The following is a 19,430-nucleotide window of genomic DNA, read 5'->3' on the forward strand; positions in this document are numbered from 1 at the left end:
GGTAGGGACAGGAGGGGACGGTTCAGTGGACCCAGGAGGTGTGACTGAAAAACACAGGACACCCCAATTTTCACAAAAGATTTATTACAGTAAGAGACACAGCATGTGAAGTCCCTCAGAATCCTCCCTCCCGCTCAAACACACTTGTCCCGTGGCTCTCGCCGCCTTCCGAAGCAGCTCTGCAAGCCTTCTTTCGTGAGTGTCTAGCAGCTCCATTAGCGGCTATGTCCTGAATTGGTTCGAAACATTTGATGTCCTGAATTCATTCGAAATGTTTCCCTTTCATGTGTATTTTGTCTTTGGGGAAAATCCAGAAACTGCATGACGCCAGATCTGGCCAACAAGTGGATGAGGACCCAGTGCTGTGTTTTTAGGGGCCTACCTTTCCACTGGGTGGCCTCGGCAGCAGCGTTCACTGTATTTTTGATCCCCTCTCCTAATGACACTCACGAAAGAAGACTTCCAGAACTGCTTCAGAGAGCAGCGAGAGCCCTGGGATGAGTGTGTTCAAACAAGGGGGGATATTTTGGAGGGGTTTAATGGCTATGTGATTTTACTGCAGTAATATTCTTTTACATTTAAACATTCACTGTGTATTCCAGTCGCACCCCGAAGAAGAAAGTGTGTGCTAAGCCAAGGGTCACGTGAACGCTGAGTGTGACTGCCTAGGACCCCAAGTGATCTCCTGAGTTCTGGGGCAGTTCTGGGACACATGGTAACGGCAGCCCAAACCAAGGACCAGCGAGAAGGGGTGCTGCTCCCTGAAAGTGGGTGTCACGGGGTCAGGGGGCAGCGCCTGGGCCGAGGTCAGACGGGAGCGAGGTTGAGGGCTCTGCCGCTGCTGGCTGCTCTGTTGGGATGCGACCACAGGAGGCTGCAGCGTGGTGCGGGTGATGTCCACGTGGAGATGCGGCCGAGGGCTTGCAGGTCCAGCTCGTAGACAGCTCGCCACTTTGGCCGGGACCGAGTCCTTCCTCCGCTCTGTAGCTACGTGGTCTCACAGTTGCTGGCAGGCCCGGCCCTCTTCCCTTCGGTCCATCTGAGTGTCACACACATTTGTACCCTGACGTGAGCTTGAGAGAGGCTGCCTCACGGCTCGTGTCCGGATGTCCCCGCAGAGCCTCATGTGGTTGCCGGCGGGCTCCTCGGAGGTGGCTGGATGTAGGGTTTGTACTGCTGGGATTGCTTCACGTGGCAGCGCTAGGATTCCGGAGTGAGGGGATCCGCCCTCAGGGCCCTGGGTGAGGTAAGGGAGAGAAGGCGCCGTGGTCATCTCTGTGACTGGTCGCTTGCTTGCTTTTGCTGCCTGCTGCCCTCCATGAGCTGTTTCTCCCTGTGATTCCACCCTGCCGCGGAGCCCGCCCACTGCGGACTGAAACCTCTGTGATTGGGAGTCAAGTCAGCCTCTCCTCCTCTAACTTTGAGAGTCAGATATTTTGTCTTAGAAATGAGAAAAGTAACCCAGACAAGTTGTTTTTATTATTAACTATGAATTAGTTAATTTATTTTGCAGTAGTGGGGACTGAACCCAGGGCCTGCCCACTAAGCTATATCCCCAGCTCTTTTTTTTTTTTTTTATTTTGAGACAAGGTGTTACTAAACAGATAAGTTGCCCAGGCTGGGCTTGAATTTGCAATCCTCCTGCCTCAGCCTCCCAGGGTGCTGGGAATACAGGATTGTACCACCAGACCTGGCTGACATTGTTTTTATAATACTTCCAGACTTAGGTCAAATCAAGGTGTGTTATGTCAGTGGAATCTTAGATATTTCTCTCTCCTCAGAAGGGGAGCCAAGTCAGGTGATTTCAGTATCTTGATTTCCTGTAACTCCTGCACAGCTATGAAGCAGATGTGATCGCTTCTCTTTCATACTATGCTAATTCAATTTCCTACAGGTGGAATGGCAGAGCTGGGCCTGAACTCTGCTGTTCCCTCTCTCTTTTCTTTCTTCTCCTTTTCTTCTTTCCTCCCTCCCTCATTCCCCCACTATGAGAACGGAGACACACACTTGGCGTATGAAAACGTTTCCCTCCTTCTATTCAAGATAAACGAAGCATAGTGCTTTGTTAATAGTCCTCGGATCCAAACAATTAAGGAGCCCAACGTGGTGGTGGACACCTATAACCCCAACACTGGGGAGGCTGAGGCAGGAGGATCCCTGCAAGTTCAAGGCCAGTCTGAGCTATATAGCAAGACCTTGACTAAACAAAACAAAACCAAAAAACACCTAAACAGTTCAGGAGTGGCCACATTTACAAATTTAGGGGAAGCTGAGGCAAGATGTAAATTGTTTCAAGGCTTAGGCAACTGCCCTTGTTCCCAGCAGGTTTTCCTGGTCGCTGCTCCATGCCGCAGTGGGCCCAGCTCTACTGGGGTTGGATGGATGCATGTGGGTGGGGCGGCACTGGCCCCTCTCAGACCCGCTCTGCTGTGGACCCCAGAGCTTTGGCCAGGTGGCTGGGCAGACCCTGCTTGAGGCGCTAGCCTGGGCTCCCCTCCGAGGCCAGGCTCTGGTCGCTGGGGACCCCTGTTTTTTCAGATGTTCATGATGTTTTTTTTAATTTTATGAAAAAATGAAAACAAATTCTTAAATAATACAAGAATAACAATAGTTATCACAGTGCATATTGTTATCTTCAACTTAGACTGCAAGACGTAACCGAGATTCTTATGAAAAAGAAACAAACGTAGTAACACAAATCTATCTTTTCAACAAACACAGAGACATTAGTCCTATCAACGACGACACCAATTAGCATATATACCGAAATAGTTTGAAAGCAGCAGAATTTGTGGTTTTCATGCCGTCTATGGGAAGCACCCCCTGCTGTGTATTTATCTCTCTTCGGTGTTGTTCTTTACTTGGGCTTCTCATGTAAGAGGATCCATGTGACGTTCCAGCTCGTGTGTCTGACCCCTGCCCCTTCACGTTGGGAGGAGCCGCTGCAACCCTGTGTGCGGGGACAGGGAAGGGGCTAGTTTCTTCCCAGAGACGCAGCCCGGCTTAGACTTCCAGTGCGGGGACACGGGACACCAGCCCCTGACCCAGAGGGTTGTGCCAAACACTTCTGCTGCTTCCTTCAGACACGAGGTCACTTTGCAAACTAGTGTGGTTATGTCGGCTTCCCCACGAGCACCGCGGGTGTATCTTTCTCTGCGCAGAGTGGCCCTCCTCATGTGCTATGTTACCCTACTAAATTTTAAAGAATCAAATATCAAAGCATCTTTTTTTTTTTTTTTTTTATGTTTTTGAGACCAAGTCTCACTGTGCAGCTCACTCTGGCCTCAAACTGAGAATCCTCCTGCTTCAGCTTCTTGCTCATGGCTGGACACCCTGTTTGTACCCACCTGTCTCGCCTTCTTCATAGGGGACCTTCATCACAGTACCAGGTGGGAACCAGTGGGCGGGGGCAGCTCCGTCGCCTTCTGGGGCCCCCGCCCACCCTGGAGGTCCTGACCTGCACTTTGCAAGTGGCGTGGGCTCTTGAGTCTGTACTACCTTTGCCCACAGTGCTTGAGGGATCTTCCCAAGGGCTCCAGGATGCAGACCTGAGACCCTGAGAGCAGACAAAGCAGTGCGGGCATTGCGACTTTCGGGGAGGCTGGTAAAGGCTTTGGGGTGAAAAGGAGGTGCAATCCAACTCCCTCTGCCTATCCTTTGCAAAGTGACCTCATGTCTGAAGGAAACAGCAGAAGTGTTTGGTACAACCCTCTGGGTCGGGGGCTGGTGTCCCTGTGTCGCTGTACTAGAAGTCTAAGCCGGGGTGTGTCTCTGGAAAGAAAACAGCACCCTTCCTTTGTACATGCGTGCATATAATTGTGACGTTTTAAAAGTGATCCATGCACACCCAGGTTTATAGCGACACTACTCATAAAAGCTGAATCCTGGAAGCGGTTTATATGTCCGCTGACAGGTGAGTGGGTAAAGAAAATGCGTTTATACACAATGGAGTACCACTCTGCCATAAAGAAGGATGAGCTTGAGTCATTTGCAGGAAAATGGATGTGCCTTGAAACCTCAGTGTGAAGTGAAATAAATCAAACATGCAAGCTTAAACATCACATGGTTTCTCTTAGATGAGAAACTGAAAGTTTAAATAAGGAGCAAAATAGAAGATAGATATTAGGAAGTAGGGAGGTGGAGCTTTCTCAGAGGGGGAGGGACCAAGAGGTGAGGGGGAGGGGGAGGACGGAAGGGGGTGAGGAGAGGGTTAAAAGGTGTGTTATCCACGGGTGCCGACTGCACACCAGGAAGGTAGGCATTACATACTACAAAATAGACTAAAGAACAGTGAAAGTTACAGCTCTATCAGAAATTATTAGTCCATATTATGGAATCCCAGCTACAGGTTGCTGTATTGTGCTTTGCGGAATGACCAGAGTGGGTAGAAAGAAAGAAACAGACACCCATTAAATCAAGAAAGAAAGGAAAAGGAAAGAAAGAAAAGCCCTATCACTTTAAGAGAGGAAAATAATATGTCTTTAATACCAGACAAGAGAGATTTTCTCTTTTTTTATGTTCTAGGGCATTTGAAACAAAAGTGCTCCAAATGATCCACATGTGTCCAGAGCTCTGTGATTGTGCACCAAGGCGAACCCCACTATTTTTAAATCACTTAATGTGGAGAAACAATTGGCTAAACCCTGCTTGGGGAGCCCTGTGGGCCACTGCAAGCCATTCGGCTCTGTTAATAAAATTAAAATAGTTGCGGGGATAGACAGACGCTTTCCAGTGGCGACAGTGTGATGTTTCACACTGTCGGAAGGATGAACGGAAGGAGCGTGGCCCTCGGAAGGATGAACGGAAGGAGCGTGGCCCTCGGAAGGTGGAAATGCGGAAATGCGGAGCCGCCTGGGCTGTGGCTGGCCGCGGAGGCGCAGCGAGGGTCTGACATGTACTTTTAGTTTGCAATACCACGCTAATTTCCATCATTCAGCCTTCCCACTGCCAAACTGTAAAAGTCCATTAAGTGAGTGAAAGGAATATACAAATTATCCGCGGGCAGTGCAGGCTGGAGTTTCACATCCACCCTGTTATTCTACCCGCCAGTGAGCCGCGCGATCCTATTAAGGAGTAAGTGAGAAAATTATATTGCCTGCAAACTAATTGTACGGAGGACTCTGGAGGGAGTCACCGGAGCCCACCGCTCTCTGAAAAGCCGCCAGGAGTGATTATGAGTTGCTCTGTCATTCTTGGCGGCCTGGATACAAAGCTGGGAGCCCTGGGTGGGTTTGGCCCCTGCTTCAGGGGGAACTGGGGGAGCCCAGGGGTCTCCTCTGTGCCTCCAGATTTGTGTCCCAGAAAATAGCAAGCTGCAGTTCAAGACACACCATGGCCAAGGTGAGATCCTGGGTAGCGGCCCTTCTGCACTGTCCTGATGTGGTCCGCGGTGGCCTTGGGACCTCCTCTGTCTCCTTTCCACTGTAGGTGACAGAGGAAAGCAGGCGCCCAGGGGGTACCAGGGTCCAGCATGAAGCCTGTCTTTGAACCGTTACCAAGACAGAGGTCACGTTGCTATGCAGGTGCTGGGCAGCCCAACTTTAGAATAAAATGCTTGTTCTGTTCAGAGCACAGCCGGAGCGACAAGAAGGCCGGCCAAGGGTGGACTCTCATGCAAGAAAGGCTCGGGGGGAGCCAGGAGGAGAGCCTGGGAGGAAAGGCCAGGGTGCTTCTGGCGCCGGGTTACCTGGACATTAGCAGCCCTGGCGTGGCGGGGATGGACTGCTGAGGAGAGAGCTTTTCCTCCCGCAAAGAAGCCGTGAAGAAGACTGTTGGTTTGTGTACCAAGGTAGAAATAACGGGGTTACTCAGGGAGACCATACTCACCGCCCTGGGTGTCAAGACACTGTCTGTGGCTTTCCATTCAAATTGTATCATGTGGGAAACCTGGGCAGCTCTGTTATCCTTCCATTCACAGTGAAATTTTCTATTAAGATGCCGTCGGGGCTCCTGTGGCTCTGGGAGGACCCTCTCCTACCCCAACACGGCAGAGTGCAGGCTGGGCCCCAGCGTCACCTCTGTTCCCACGCTGTCACTATGCACTTGTGCTGAGCACCCCTGGCCTGGACGCGTCCTGCTGTCCTGGTCACTGCGTGCTCTGGGCTCATTTGTAAGCGCTGAGGGTTCAGCCCGGAATACTACAGAGCTCTTCTGTCAATGGCTCATCTGAAAGCACCGTTAAAATCCCCCCGCCTCGCGTTCCTCTTGGCCATTGAAGAGTTATGGAAGGCAGCGGATAGACAGGTGGTCTTTGTCATCGCGAACGGAGCACCCCCAGAGCCAGTTCGGCAATTTCCCCCTTGCTCTTTGGAGAAATGTAAAAATCTTCACGTGATTATTTGTGCAATTATCATTGGTAGATTTGGTTATTACCATTACTGAGTCACTCCTAAGTATTTTCTCCAACGTGGTCCGGTTCTTGGAGCGGCTTTTTTGTCGGTAAGGACAAGCTTTAACAACAAAAGCACAACGATGCTTCTAGTGCCACCTATATTGCTTGTGTTTTTATAGTTTAGTTTCCTTTTCTTATTCTGTTCGTACCGGGATGCACTTTTATTTCTTTTTTTTTTGGTTTTTCTCCGGTACCAGGAACCGAACTCACGACCTTGCGCTTGCCAGGCAGGCGGCACTTTTATTTCTTTAGAGGCTCTTACAGATTCTCTTTAATACTTTTCCTTTCGCTTTCTCTTTCTTTTCAGATTGCTCTCTGCAGAAGTTTTTTCTATATATTAGAATATTTCATATAGAGATATATATTTTATCTTTAATGCTTCCTTTTTGCCATGCATTTCTTCTTTTTCTTTCTTTCTTTCTTTCTTTCTTTCTTTCTTTCTTTCTTTCTTTCTTTCTTTCTTTCTTTCTTTCTTTCTTTCTTTTTGTTTTTTGAGGTTTTTGGAGGCAGAGTCATGTTATCTAGTCCAAGCTGGCCTTGAACTTACTGTATAGCCCAGGCTGGCTTCTAAATCACTGCAATCCTCCTGTCTCAGCCTTCTGAGAGCTGGGATTATAGGCATGTGCCACCGCACCTAGCTGCCAAACATTTCTGGTTTTGCCAAAAGTATCTCGCAAGGTTTTGAAAAATTAGCTGGATTTCCTTCTCCGCTCATCAATACTTGTGGAGTTGTCTTCTTAATATTGCTTCCCACGAGGACACCCGGCTCGTGGGGCACAGTGGCTATTACTGTGTTACGGGAACACAGCCATGTCCGTGGTTGTGACGACCTTGAGCCAAGAACGTATCACTGACTGAGTTTCTTCTGTCACGTACGTGCACCTTTCCACCCTGCGGCAGAGGCGGCCCTCATCCCCGTGTCTCCCCGCCCAGGAGCCTGCGCACCCGTGGAGGTCAGAGCAGGCGGCTGGCTCGCAGAGCTGTGGGGACCAAGGAAGCACTTTCTGCTAACAGGGTCTGGGAAGTTTTCCTGAGAGATCTGAGTGGAGCTGAAGTGGAACATGGAGTCTAGAAAGTAATTGTAAGAAGGAAAGGCAGGCGGAGATAGGCGATCCGCGGAGGGCAGCCTTGAAGGACACGAGGTGGGAGAGAAGGGAGTGGAATCGGCCATGTTGAGTTTCGTTCTGAGGAGCCAGAGTGGCGATTCTGGACAGGTGGGGACGGCGAGCCTGGGACAGGACATTGCCTGTGGCCTCGGGCGCAGAGTGTGCTGCTGACCGAGAACCAGAGCCCCCGTGGGGCAAGGGCTCTGCTGCCCAGAGCCAGTGTGCCCCTGGCAGCCTGGGCGAGGGCCTCCTGAGAGGAGGAGGAGGAGGGCCTGGGAGGAAAGGCTAGGGTGTTTCTGGCACCAGGTCACCTGGACATTTCCAGCCCGCGCTGACGGGTGAGGACGAGGGCTCCAACTGCAGTCTGGGACGAGCACCAGGATGCCTGCACGTGACTTCTCAGGTGCGAAGGGAAAGAAAAGCGCTTAGCATTGTTTTTCTGGTCCCTCTAAGTGGTCACTGTTCAGTCATTCCTAAGAGGACAAGGGCTTCATTTTATTTTATCTTCTTCTTCTTCTATTATTATTATTATCATTATTATTTAGTGTTTTGAGGCAGGATCTCACTATATAGTTCAGGCTGGCCTCAAATGAACGCAATCCTCCTGCCTCAGCCTCCCCACTGCTGGTGTTACAGGTGTGCACCACCACGCCCGGGTTCCAGTTTCTTTCCAGTGAAGGATAGAGAAAGTTACACAGAATGGAAGGGACACAGGGGTGGGACACTAATGCTCGGGCTCTTGCTAGCAGTACTCTCGAGGAGAAATAAAGTTCCAGGGAGGTTGAAGACACTGCAGTGAAAAGTGGCTCATGTAATGTTCAGCTTCCAGACCCTTCGTTTTCTCAGCCTGCCTCCAGGCTTCTTGGTCCCTCTGACTTCCTGCGTTTCCCCAGTAGAGTATCACCAACATTTCTGAGGAAGGTGATGGTGAATATCCATTGACACACTTAATGTTATTATTTAACCTCACGTTAAAACGAGCTGCTTTTATTACTCCACATGCCTTTATACTACTAGAATGATAATTTAGCCATACAGAGTCAGTATGTATAGCTCAAGTTAGAATGCCCAGATTCTTTTGTTGTTGTTGTTTTTTGTCTTTTTGAGACAGGGTCTCACTGTGCAGTTCAGGCTGGCCTTGAGCTCACCTTGTAGCCCAGGCTGGTCTTGAACTAGCAACGATCCTCCTGCCTCAGCCTCCTGAGTGCTGAGACTACAGGCATGTGCCCGCACGCCTGGCTAGAATGCCCAGATTATAAGTCATGAGTACCTAACCAGTTCTCGAAGTGCTGCGTGGCTAGGAAACACTTCCTGTTGCATTAGCCATTGCTGAGAGGTTGAGGTCGGTTCCATCCTGCACTCCACTAATGTGATGTTTAAGGGGAGACATCAGTCTGCGAAAGGTAGTCAATATAAATCAGTGTTCACAAAGTGTGATGAACTCTGAAATATTTCATCCTTGCTGCGGTCCTGGGAAGCCTCCATGCTAGTGACTAGGACCTGCCCATTTTCGAGGGGCTGGGATGGACTCCAGAATTGCACACCCAGAGCAGTAGCATTGCAATTACGCTCAGCCCGTCCCCAGTGACAGTTTATGCATTTGGTGTGATGACCTCCCCCGTCCCAAGAGGGCAATAAGCAGAATGCATTTTCATTAAGATACTAATGCACTTAATCACCAGGGGTGAGGCTAGGGAGGAGTGCAAGGCCGGCCAGCGCCAGCAGGGGAGAGAGAAGGAGGCCGGTTGCACAGGCAGCCCAGAGCACAGCCCACACCCTCACACTCCCTCTGAATGAAAAATATTTAAGGTTCCAATCTTCTTCCGGGTATATATTTAGCATTTCAAATACGTAGGTGTTACCAGAACTGATGTAAAGTCTAATATTAAGAATATAACTTCAGAGCAGCTTAATATTTATCACATTCCCTGGGGCCTTGAGTGTCTGGCATTAAGGATGCCAGTGAGTAACTGACATAAGGATCACCGTCACCCTGGTTGCCACTGTCCTATCAGTAAGCGTTTACCAAGCGGGGAATCGTGCTGTCAGCTTCTGGAAATTCTCGCAGCTGGAACAGTGGCATTTCTGTGCCTGCCCTCTAGGAGCGGCGAGAGCCCATGCTAACCTGCTGATCTTTTCACACTGCGGGGTATACGATGCTCTGTGTCAGGAAGACAGTAGGCCTTACGTACAAAGGGTTTAGTCACCAGAAGAAAATGTCCACATGTGACTATACAAGAATAGTTTGGCTTGGGGCTGGGGATTTAGCTCAGTGGCAAAGTGCCTGCCCAGCAAGCGCAAGGTCGTGAATTCGATTCCTGGTACCAGAAGAAAAACAAAACAAAATAAAACAAAAAAACAAAACAAACAAACAAAAAATAGTTTGGGCTTGTTTTTTGTTTGAGGCAGGATCTTGCTATGTAGTTCAGGCTGCCTTGAACTCACTATGGAGCCCATGGTGGTCTTGAACTTGTGGTGATCCTCCTGCCTCAGCCTCCCATGTTCTGGGATTACAGGAATGCTCCACCATGCCCGGAGATGTTTGTGTTTTTGTGAACATACTCTGCTTTAAAATACCTTTTGGATCCCAAGGAAAACCATATTTGCTTAGTGCTTTAGTCCACCCATGCAAAGTAGCAGCTTTCTAAAATCTGAGAGTCCAGAAGAAATTTCAAAGTAGTTATGAGCTTAAAGTTTTTTTTGTTTTTTAGAGACAGGTTCTCACTGTGTAGCTCAGGCTGGCCTTCAGCCTGCTATTGTAGCACAGGCTAGCCACCATGAACTGCCTATCTTCCTGCCTCAGCCTTCCTAGCCTGGTTATATGAAGACCTAATTTTATTTTTTTTGTTGTTTTGTTTTATTTTGTTTGGGGGAGCAGGGTCTTACAATGTAGCACAGGCTGGCATTGATCCTCTTGCCTCAGCCTCCTGCGAGCTAGGATCACAGGCATGCGTTCATGCGCTTGGTCAGTGGTGGCAGCAGCTTCTCCAGTTCCCTGACTTTTCTCACACCCCACGTGCCCGGCTCCTGGGACTTCTCTGGGGCAGGCAGCAGGCGTCGCAGACCTGACTCTTTCTGTTGAGGATGTGTGCATGTCTGGGGATTTCTGAGTCTAACGCCTTCTTTTCTTCCAACTCTGTGTCCCAGGTAACATAGAATACAGCTGCCCGGCCACGAACGAGTGCGAAATCACGAAGCGCAGACGCAAATCCTGCCAGGCGTGCCGCTTCATGAAGTGTCTGAAAGTGGGTATGCTGAAGGAAGGTAAGGGTCCGCTGGGGTTCCCACGCTTCAGGTTTGGGGGGCCGGGGTTGCTGGCCCCGGGAACTGCACCGATGCTAGAGACTCTGGGGAAAGGTGGGGTTCCAGGCGGTGCCCCCCCGAGTCTACGGCAGAATGCGCCCTGCGCCTGACCGCGCGGGTGGCTGGCGGCTCCTTGACAATGAGGAGGAGGGGCAAGGTAGGACACCCTGGTGTGAGCAGGGCCACGGGGTGGGGGACAGTCCGGCCCGTTCGTCTTCACCACTTGCAGACAGAAAAACCGAAGACAAAGGCCAGGAGGCTGCTGGCGCTGCCTGTTTGATGTTCTCCTCGTCACTAGCTCCCCGACCGGCGTCAGAGGTCCCCTTGCATTGGAGGCCGGTCTCATTCTCCTCCGGCCTTATCTTGCGGGCGTCTTTTCTACCGTAGTCTTTTTGGTGTGATATTAGAGTTCCTTCTCTCTGCTTTCTACTTGGGGATGAAAAGGACGAACGCAGATGGGTAACTGGAGACGCATAGTGGGCGCCAACAGGTTGCTTCCACTCCGAGTGAAGAAGTTGGGGGCCGGGAACCGAGCCCAGGACTCTGGATGCCATGCAGCAACTCCGCTGCTCCCAGGTCCTGAGGCTTTGTCTGGTGACGCTCACGTTTGAGCTCGGAGGAAGAGGAAGAATGCCCTTTGCTTTGCGAGCCAGCCTGGGCGCTCCCAGATATGCATTCCTCGTGCTACACTCACAGCCCCGTTTCTTTAGTTTCTCAGAGTTTAAAATAAATGTAACTTTATGAAGTAACAAAGGAAAATAAGGCCGAGAGAAGCCTGCAGTCTCAGCCCCCTGGGAGCCAGAAGCCAGAGGGACACAGGTTTTAGTGCAATCTGGGCAATGAGGGACTTAGGGAGACCCTGTCTCAAAATAAAATGTAACAGTGAAACAAAAGGTCTAGAATTGTAGCTCAGCGTGAAGGCCCTGGGTTCAATCCCTAGTATTAGGGGGAAAGCAGGAAGAAAATTAAGTTAATGAAGTATTTAAAGGTACAGTTTTGTTACACAGCAGAAACATGCTTTGCCACCTGGACGTCCCTGATAAATTTGTATATTTGGTTGCCGGTGGAGAGCATTTCTTTTAACCTAAGTCCAAACCGACCCCAGTGTGAATTCGCCGTGGGGAACAGCACTTCCAGTGGCAGTGACATCACCAGCTCTCCCAGCTGGACCATGTTTTCTCCTGTTCCAGCATTCCTGCTGCTCTGTGACCTAGGGCCCAGCGAGAGCAGTAGATCGGACTGTTGTGAGGAACACGAGTCCCTGCCATATCCACCGTGCTTGTGTGCCCGGTAGGAGCAGAGAAAACGCCCTCGGGTGCCTCTGAACATCTTCCGTTTGGCTCTTCCCTTGAAAGAGCCTTGAACAGGGGCTGGGGATTTAGCTCAGTGGCCTAAGTGCCTGCCTGGCAAGCGCAAGGTCCTGAGTTCGATTCCCAGTACCCAAAAACAAAACAAAACGAAAAAGCCATGAACAAACTTCTAATCCAAACATTACGAAAAGCCAGCCAAGAGACACTGTCAAGCGGAACATGAACGCGTTGTCCACCTGGGGGAGGGAGGAAGCCTCGGACAGGACGGGTGTGGCCGTGAGCCTTGCAGGTGCAGAGCCGGGATGCGTTAGGGCTGGCAGCCTGGCTGGGGCAGGCGACAAGGGCAGGTATGATGCTCAGGAGCTGAGCACTTGCCCGGCACGAGTGAGGCCCGGGCTCCACCTGCAACCCTGACAAAGATGAAAATAAAGCAGAAGAGGGCAGGCAGGACCTTTCCCTCTGTAGCATTTGGCACACTTAGAATTTCTCAGTTAACATGTTTTAAACTCATAGTTTGTTGCTTGGGAGTGCTGTGGATCTGACAGCTTTTTTGTTATTGTTAAAGACAAAAGTTTCACTGTTGTTGCCCGAGCTGGCTATGAACTCCTGGTCCCAAGTGATCCTCCTGCCTCAGTCTCCCCAAGTGGTTGGGGCTGCAGTTGCAGGCCACCAAGCCTGGTTTGTTTGCTGAGTATTTAAGGGCCTGTTATGAGCCAGGTGCTGTTCTAGGCTCCAGCAATCAGAAAATGAAAGAAAGGTAGACGCAGTCTAGGTAGACCTACATGAAAATGCTGAGGAACCACTGAAAAAAATGCATAGACATTTTTAAAGTGTTGGGTTTCCTTGTGACTTTTCTGTCCATGCATGTAACATTTTGGTCACGTCCATCCCTTCAGTAACCTCCTTGACTGTCCCCGCCCCCCCCCCGGGTCCTTTTATATGTCTAGGAGTCTTACCCAAATAAGCGTGTTTGACAAAGTCAAACTCAGCAACCACCTGCGAACCCACAAGACACAAGAAAGGTTCTTTCTCCTTGCGGTGCTGGTGATTGTTCACTCTCTTAGGTGAAAAACTTTGTCCTGGCCACTACCTTCAATGAATGGGCAGCAGAGGAATGAAAGAAACCTCCTTCAGAATGTGGGTTCTACTCTGACCACACCAACAAAACGCACAATAAGTGTGATTCCGAGTGTGGTATGTGGTGGACACTCTGTTTTCGCTTTTATTGTGTTTATGTTCCCATGTTGAAATGTAGAGATTCAGGGTGAACTTAGGCTCCTTCACAGAACCTGAATGAAGAGCGGTTTCCAACTTGAACACTGAGAACTTCTAAAAATGCAAATAGCTTTGCAAGTATCCCACAGGTCGTCTACCAGTGAGCACCTTCTGCAGGTTCTAGACTTGCACTTTATTTTCTTTCTTTCTTTTTTTTACTATTTTCTTTTTGGTACTGGGAATGGGACTCAGGGCCTCGTGCTTGCCAGGCAGGCCCTGTGACGCTGAGCTACATCCCTGGTCCTGGACTTTATTTTCTAAAAAATGAAGCACCTAGATAGCCGCTGCTTGTAAGGTGATAGAAACCTTGATTCCTTTGATTCTACTGGTGTAATTTGCTGGACTGATTGTCTTTCTGAGTTTAAGACGGGGAGAAAGAAACATTTCCCCCTCCATAACTTCTCCAGCTAGCAGAAGCGAGCAGGAGGGTGCCAGGAAAGGACCGAGAGGTGTGAACGGCAGGTAGCTCGGCACCTGTGGGCCGAGGCGTCGGGGTGCTTGTCTACAAGTAACACCTCCTCATTGCTCTTGCCCAGCAGCTGTTTTCCATGCCATAGCTGCCATGTCCAATATGCTCAAGTAGTAGTTTATTTTCCTTTGCTTCCTCTTGTCCACTCAGATGGCAAAATATCTGTTTTGTGGGTCCCTCTTTTCTCTCCCTCAAACAGAAGGATGGGCTCTTTCTGAGTAAATAAGGAACATTCTATTTTCTGTTGTACCTAAAAACACGCAGTGAAACGTTGACCCCCCCCCCACATTCACACATATAAATGCACAATTACATGTGGCCATTTCCTTGGGGCAAGCCTGGCTTTCTGAGCCTGGAGAGAGTGGTAACATCCTAAATGGGCCTTTATGGATGCAGAGGGCCTTTGGGCCCTCGCAGGATGTCAGAGATTGGGGTGCAGCAAATCTATTCAAAGGAGAACCTGTTCAGTTCAATTACGAGTCCATAATAAAATTTGCTGCTACCACTGGTGTGTTGACCGCAGCAGTCCGTACAGGCGGACGGAATGGCAGGGCTGGAAGCGGACGGGTAGGAATCTATTTAAACAAAGAGCAACATTAGTTCTAGAATCTGAAATGAAATCAGATTCCAACAGCTTTGATGGGAGCCTTCTTCCCTGGAACAGGTATTTTGATTCAACTCACCAAGTGCATCACAGATAAAGCACTGCCCGGGGGAATGAAGAAGGCTGCATTAAAATGGGGGTTTATAGAAAAACGAGACCTTTGTTGGTTGAAAAATAGCAATTCCTCATTGTACTGACTGGCATTTTGAATAACCGAGGTGCAGCGCTTCGGGAAGCTGAGTGTAGGTATTGCAGTTGTTTCACAGTCCTCATACTTGCATCCTTACAAATGGTAACTTCTCATTAGCCAGCGCCGGAAGGACATCCGGATGAAGTGTGCTTCATTATTCTTACCAAGAGAAATTTTGAGTCAAAAAACAGTTTCCAATGGGAGGAAAAAAGAAACCCTCATGAACGATTGTGTTGGAGAAAAATGACAAAATGCTATACCATAACAAACTCTGCAAAGTGCAGCTAAGGAAATAATAATTTGCTCAGATGCAGGTGGTAGAACTCACCATTCAGCTACCCCCAAACTCCCCTTGGCCTCTCTCCCTGCTGCGCTCTGCTCCACCATTTTTCCGTACTGTACGTCAGAGAAACCCATCTGTCACATGGTATCAGCTCCCTGCAGCGCTTTTCATTTTTTTTCAAGTGTTACTTATTTGAAAGAAAAAAAACAAGAACTAATCAAGGTCTTCCTATAAATCTGCCCAAGATTTATTTTTATTTTGCTCTCTCCCCTTGGTTATTTAAAGGCTGCCGTTGGGTCTCCTGGTTAGGTTGCTCTCTGTCAGTAGCAAGCAGAGACGGCTTGTGAAAGCAATCATCGTTTTATGTAGGCATAGAATCGCTGATCCCAGCACTGCGGGCGTTGCGCTATTTATTGGCACAGTGGCGTTCACTGTGGCACTCCAGCGCTTTCTTCCTCTTCCTCTTGCAGGTGAGCGAAAGAGGTACGTTTGCACACGAGAGTGTATTCCCCAGCCCAACCCTGCAGAGGTGGAACGATCAGACCGCTCAGGCGCAGTTAATTACTGCATGACAGGAAAGTGTGCTGTTCACTTACCTCAGCAGAACTGCTACTCAGGCTTTCTGACCTTCAGGGTCATCATCTGGAAAATGATCGTGTCACCTGGGTGTGGTGGCGCATGCTTGTAATCCCAGCACTAGGGAGGCTGAGGCAGGAGGATCTCTGTGAGTTCGAGGCCAGCCTAGACTATATAGCAAGACCTTATCTCAAAAAAAAAAAAAATCAGTGACAGTATTTGCAAATAAAGTGTGACTGTCGCAAGGTATTGCACGGGGCTGAGGTGCTGCTCTGAGGCGCAGCGCTTGCCTGGCATACCTGAGGTTATGGGTTCATCCTCAGAGCTCCCAATAAACAGCCACAGCAGGCCTGCACGCTGCAGGCCTTGTGCGTATCAGCAGTCATGGCCCCGAGTGAGGGCCGGGTCCATGGTAGCGCCTGTTGTCAGAGCCGGCCAGAGTCACCCTTCAGGGTCAGCGGGGCAGGACGCAAGCCCAGTCCTCGGGTCCCCTCCAGGACCTGCGACAGGGGCACGTGGATAGTGAGAGAGTCGAGGAGCTGGATTCTGGATGTCGTGTGTCCCTCTCTCACTGGCCTGGCTAATTCACACAGGTGTACATCAGATGCGCTGTCCTCAGCAAGGGTAGTGACCTTACAGGTGCTTTTCGAAGTGTTTTTAGGAAGCGTATCGATAAGGGAGCAATTTGTTCAGAATCTTCATGAGGAAATTTCGTTTTTAATGTCTGACCTAAAGGCAGATATAGAGAAATAACCACACAGAAAGAGAAAAAGTTCTGCAACCCAAGTAGAGGTTTTCACTATTGGGGGGGTTGGTACAGATGCTTTTAATGGTCGGTTATGCTGCAGGGAGGGTATCTAACTTACTCCTCTGTCTGGAGGGGAAGGAGGGGAGGGGTGGGGGAGGGGACTAGCAGGAGGCACCCCTAGGATTGAAGATTTTGTGAATCTCAGCCAATGTAAAACAAGCTTCTCCCATAAGCCTGATGGAACATTGCAGTTCCTTTTAGCTAAAAATTCCAGTCGTTCCGCTGCTTAGCACTGAGAGTTTGAGCGAGTCCACTGGACTCCAAATCTCCAAGTCCACACATTCGACCGGAGATTGGGCAGGTTTTATTTTAAGATGATACAATGCCCCCAGAAACATTACGCACTGTGCGGCCCCGGGCTGCCCGGGATGAGGACGGCCCTGGTGACTGCAGCGTGGCTGGAGGTGCAAACCCGCTACGGTTAGATAGACGAGGAGAGTGCGCTGAGCTCTTTGGTGAATCGTTTCTTTTTTGTGGTGCTGAGAATTAAAACCGGGACCTGCACACTGAGCTGCCTCTCAGCCCATTGATGGATTGACTGGCTAACTGATGAGTTGATGGAGATAGTGTCTTGCTAAATTGCTGAGTTGCCCAGCTTGGGTTTGAATGGGAGATCCTCCTGACTCAGCCCCACCAGAGTGCTGGGATTACAGACACACGCCATCACACCCAGCTCATCATTTTGTGGGAACTGAACATTCTCTGAGTCCTTTTCATTTTTCTAGAAGCGCAAGAACGAGGTTATTTTTATCTAAGTCAACAGAAGCGAGTGATGATGGAACTGTAGAGCAATTAATACACGTTTATACACTCGGGGACTGAAGCACTGATTAAATAGTCTGCTGTTGTCTGAGAAGCTTTCCTCCTGTATGTCCCCACTCTGCCTACTGTCTGTAGATTCTCGTAGACACTTCTGTGGTCTATATATTGAAGTGCAGTCTGTTTTGCTTTATTTCTGTGGCTTTGAAAGTTTCATCACAGAGGGCTAGGAGTGCTACCTGGCACCTTTTATCTGAAGTATTGTTACATTTTCAAAATAAAAACGTGGACAACAGAGAGGAGAAGTGCAAGCTTGTATACAATTTTAAATGCCTTCTAAGTACTTCCTCTGCGGGAAAACGTGCCATGAAAACAAATAACGTAATTATTATGGATTTTATTGACACCTCTATTTGATTTTGTATTTGATTTGACCTCTTTAGAGTATGTTTCTGTTACTGAGGTGATCAATATTATTTCTGCAGGGGCTGGGGATTTAGCTCAGCGGCAAAGCACCTGCCTGGCAAGCGCAAGGTCGTGAGTTCGGTTCCCAGTACCGGAGAAAAGACAACAACAACAAAAATATATTATTTCTGCATATTTTCCCTCCCTTCCCTTCCCCTCCCTTCCCTTCCCTTCCCTTCCCTTCCTTCCCTCTCCCCCTCCTCTCCTGCCCTCCTCCCTCCCTCCTTCCTTCCTTTTTCTCTTTCTTTCTTTCTTTCTTTCTTTCTTTCTTTCTTTCTTTCTTTCATCTTTCTCCCTTTCTCTCTTTCTTTCTCCCTTTCTCTCTTTCTCTCTTTCTCTTTTTCTTTTCTTTGTTTTTTTTGAGGTAGGGTCTTACTAAGTAGGTTAGGCTGGCCTCAAACCCGCTCAGCATGCTTCCTGCCTCAGCCTCCAAGTGTGGAATTACGGGCACATGCCATGTGCCACCATGCCTGGCATTCTGCCCACTTTTAAAGGCCTAGGACTCTAGGAGCACGGAGACTGCAGGTCAGCAGTGTAGACAGCAGAGCAGACGTGTGAGTCTTCTTGTTCAGGGTGACGTAAAAGCAGTCGGTGGGAATCTGCAATGGAAAAAGTTGCTGCTCATCATGGAAAGGGCAGAGGGCTTTACTGTGTGTCACTATCACATTAAAACTCCACTCATGCCAGGCATGGTGGCGCACTTCGTAATCCCAGCACCCCGGAGGCTGAGGCAGGAGGATCGCTCCAGTTCAAAGCCAGCCTTAACAATATAGGGAGACCCTGTTTGAAAAAACTAAAAAGAAAGAAAAACCTCCTCTCATGATAGAAATGTGAGGCCCTGGATGTTGGCTTCTGAGTCCTGGTGCCTACTGGAGGGGGCGGGGACAAAGGTGAGGTGGGTCTCACATGGCGCCCCAGGCAGCTGTGTGCTGTGGAGGTCTAGGAAGGGAAGCAGCTTGGCTCCTTCGCACGTGCTGCCCTGGGCTCCAGCCCGAGGACACTTGCTCCTCTCTCAGGGTCCTGGGGCCCCAGGTTGGGGGTGGTTCCAGCAGCGCAGGACCTGGGCAGGCACCGGTGTCAGTGACTGGGCAGTGAGTCTCAGGAGCTGGGAGCTCAGGATGGCTGGAGCAGAGATACTGTTTTTGTGGTTTTCATTTGTTTGTGTTTGTTTTGAGGTGCTAGGGATGGAGCCCAGGGCCTTGCACATGCTAGGCACGCCCTTTACTACTGAACTGGACTCCCAGACCAATTTCATCCTTCTCAGACAGGTTCTCCCTAAACTGCCCAGGCTGGCCTCAAAGTTGTGATCCTCCTGCCTCAGCCTCCCAAGTAGGTGAGATCATAGACAAGCACCAGGGTGCCCGGCAGGCACTGTGTCTTCAGAGGCTCATCTGTGCCAGTGGAAATCATTTGGAGCGGCACAGCTCAGACCCATCAAGATCCGTTAGTGTAGTAGAAGGCGCCCAACGTTTTCTCTGACCCACGGATTCTTAGCAAGCATCGACCTGAGCTTTGAGAACTCTTCCGGTAGAAGTCGTAGGAGGCGGATGCAGGCAGGAGCAGCGCACCTTCTTAGGAATTTAGGGAATTCTGAGCCCTGGGCTGCATCACTGTACCTGTTAGGTCCTGTTGTCAAGCCCTTAGAGAAGGCTGCGGGATGCGCATGCGTGCGTATGTGCGTATGTGCGTGCGTGCGTGCATCTGAGGGAGCTCACATTATACCTTTACACATTTAGTCACCACCACAACTCTGCAGTCAGCCGTCCGGAGCTCCCAACAAGGAGAAAAACGATCCCCGAACTCTCCTGCCGCAGCCGCAGCCCGAGCAGAGATTTACACACCGCGGTGAGGACTCCGAGCTCTTGGGCTGTGCCCTACCAGCAGGAGCGGC

General features: G+C 49.7%; 1 protein-coding gene across 9 annotated transcripts in view; it reads left to right on the forward strand.

Moving 5' to 3' along the window:
- The window catches only part of Esrrg (estrogen-related receptor gamma), a 524,413-nt gene that overhangs the window by 370,727 nt on the left and 134,256 nt on the right, over positions 1-19,430 (forward strand). For all 9 annotated transcript variants that reach the window (XM_013519877.1, XM_013519891.1, XM_013519883.1 and 6 more), the window contains one exon: positions 10,645-10,761. In XM_013519877.1, coding sequence (XP_013375331.1) covers positions 10,645-10,761 — 117 coding nt within the window. The remainder of the gene's footprint in view (positions 1-10,644; positions 10,762-19,430) is intronic.

This window comes from Chinchilla lanigera, unplaced genomic scaffold (genome assembly GCF_000276665.1).
Source record: "Chinchilla lanigera isolate Chin_1 unplaced genomic scaffold, ChiLan1.0 scaffold00005, whole genome shotgun sequence".
Classification (NCBI taxonomy): domain Eukaryota; kingdom Metazoa; phylum Chordata; class Mammalia; order Rodentia; family Chinchillidae; genus Chinchilla; species Chinchilla lanigera.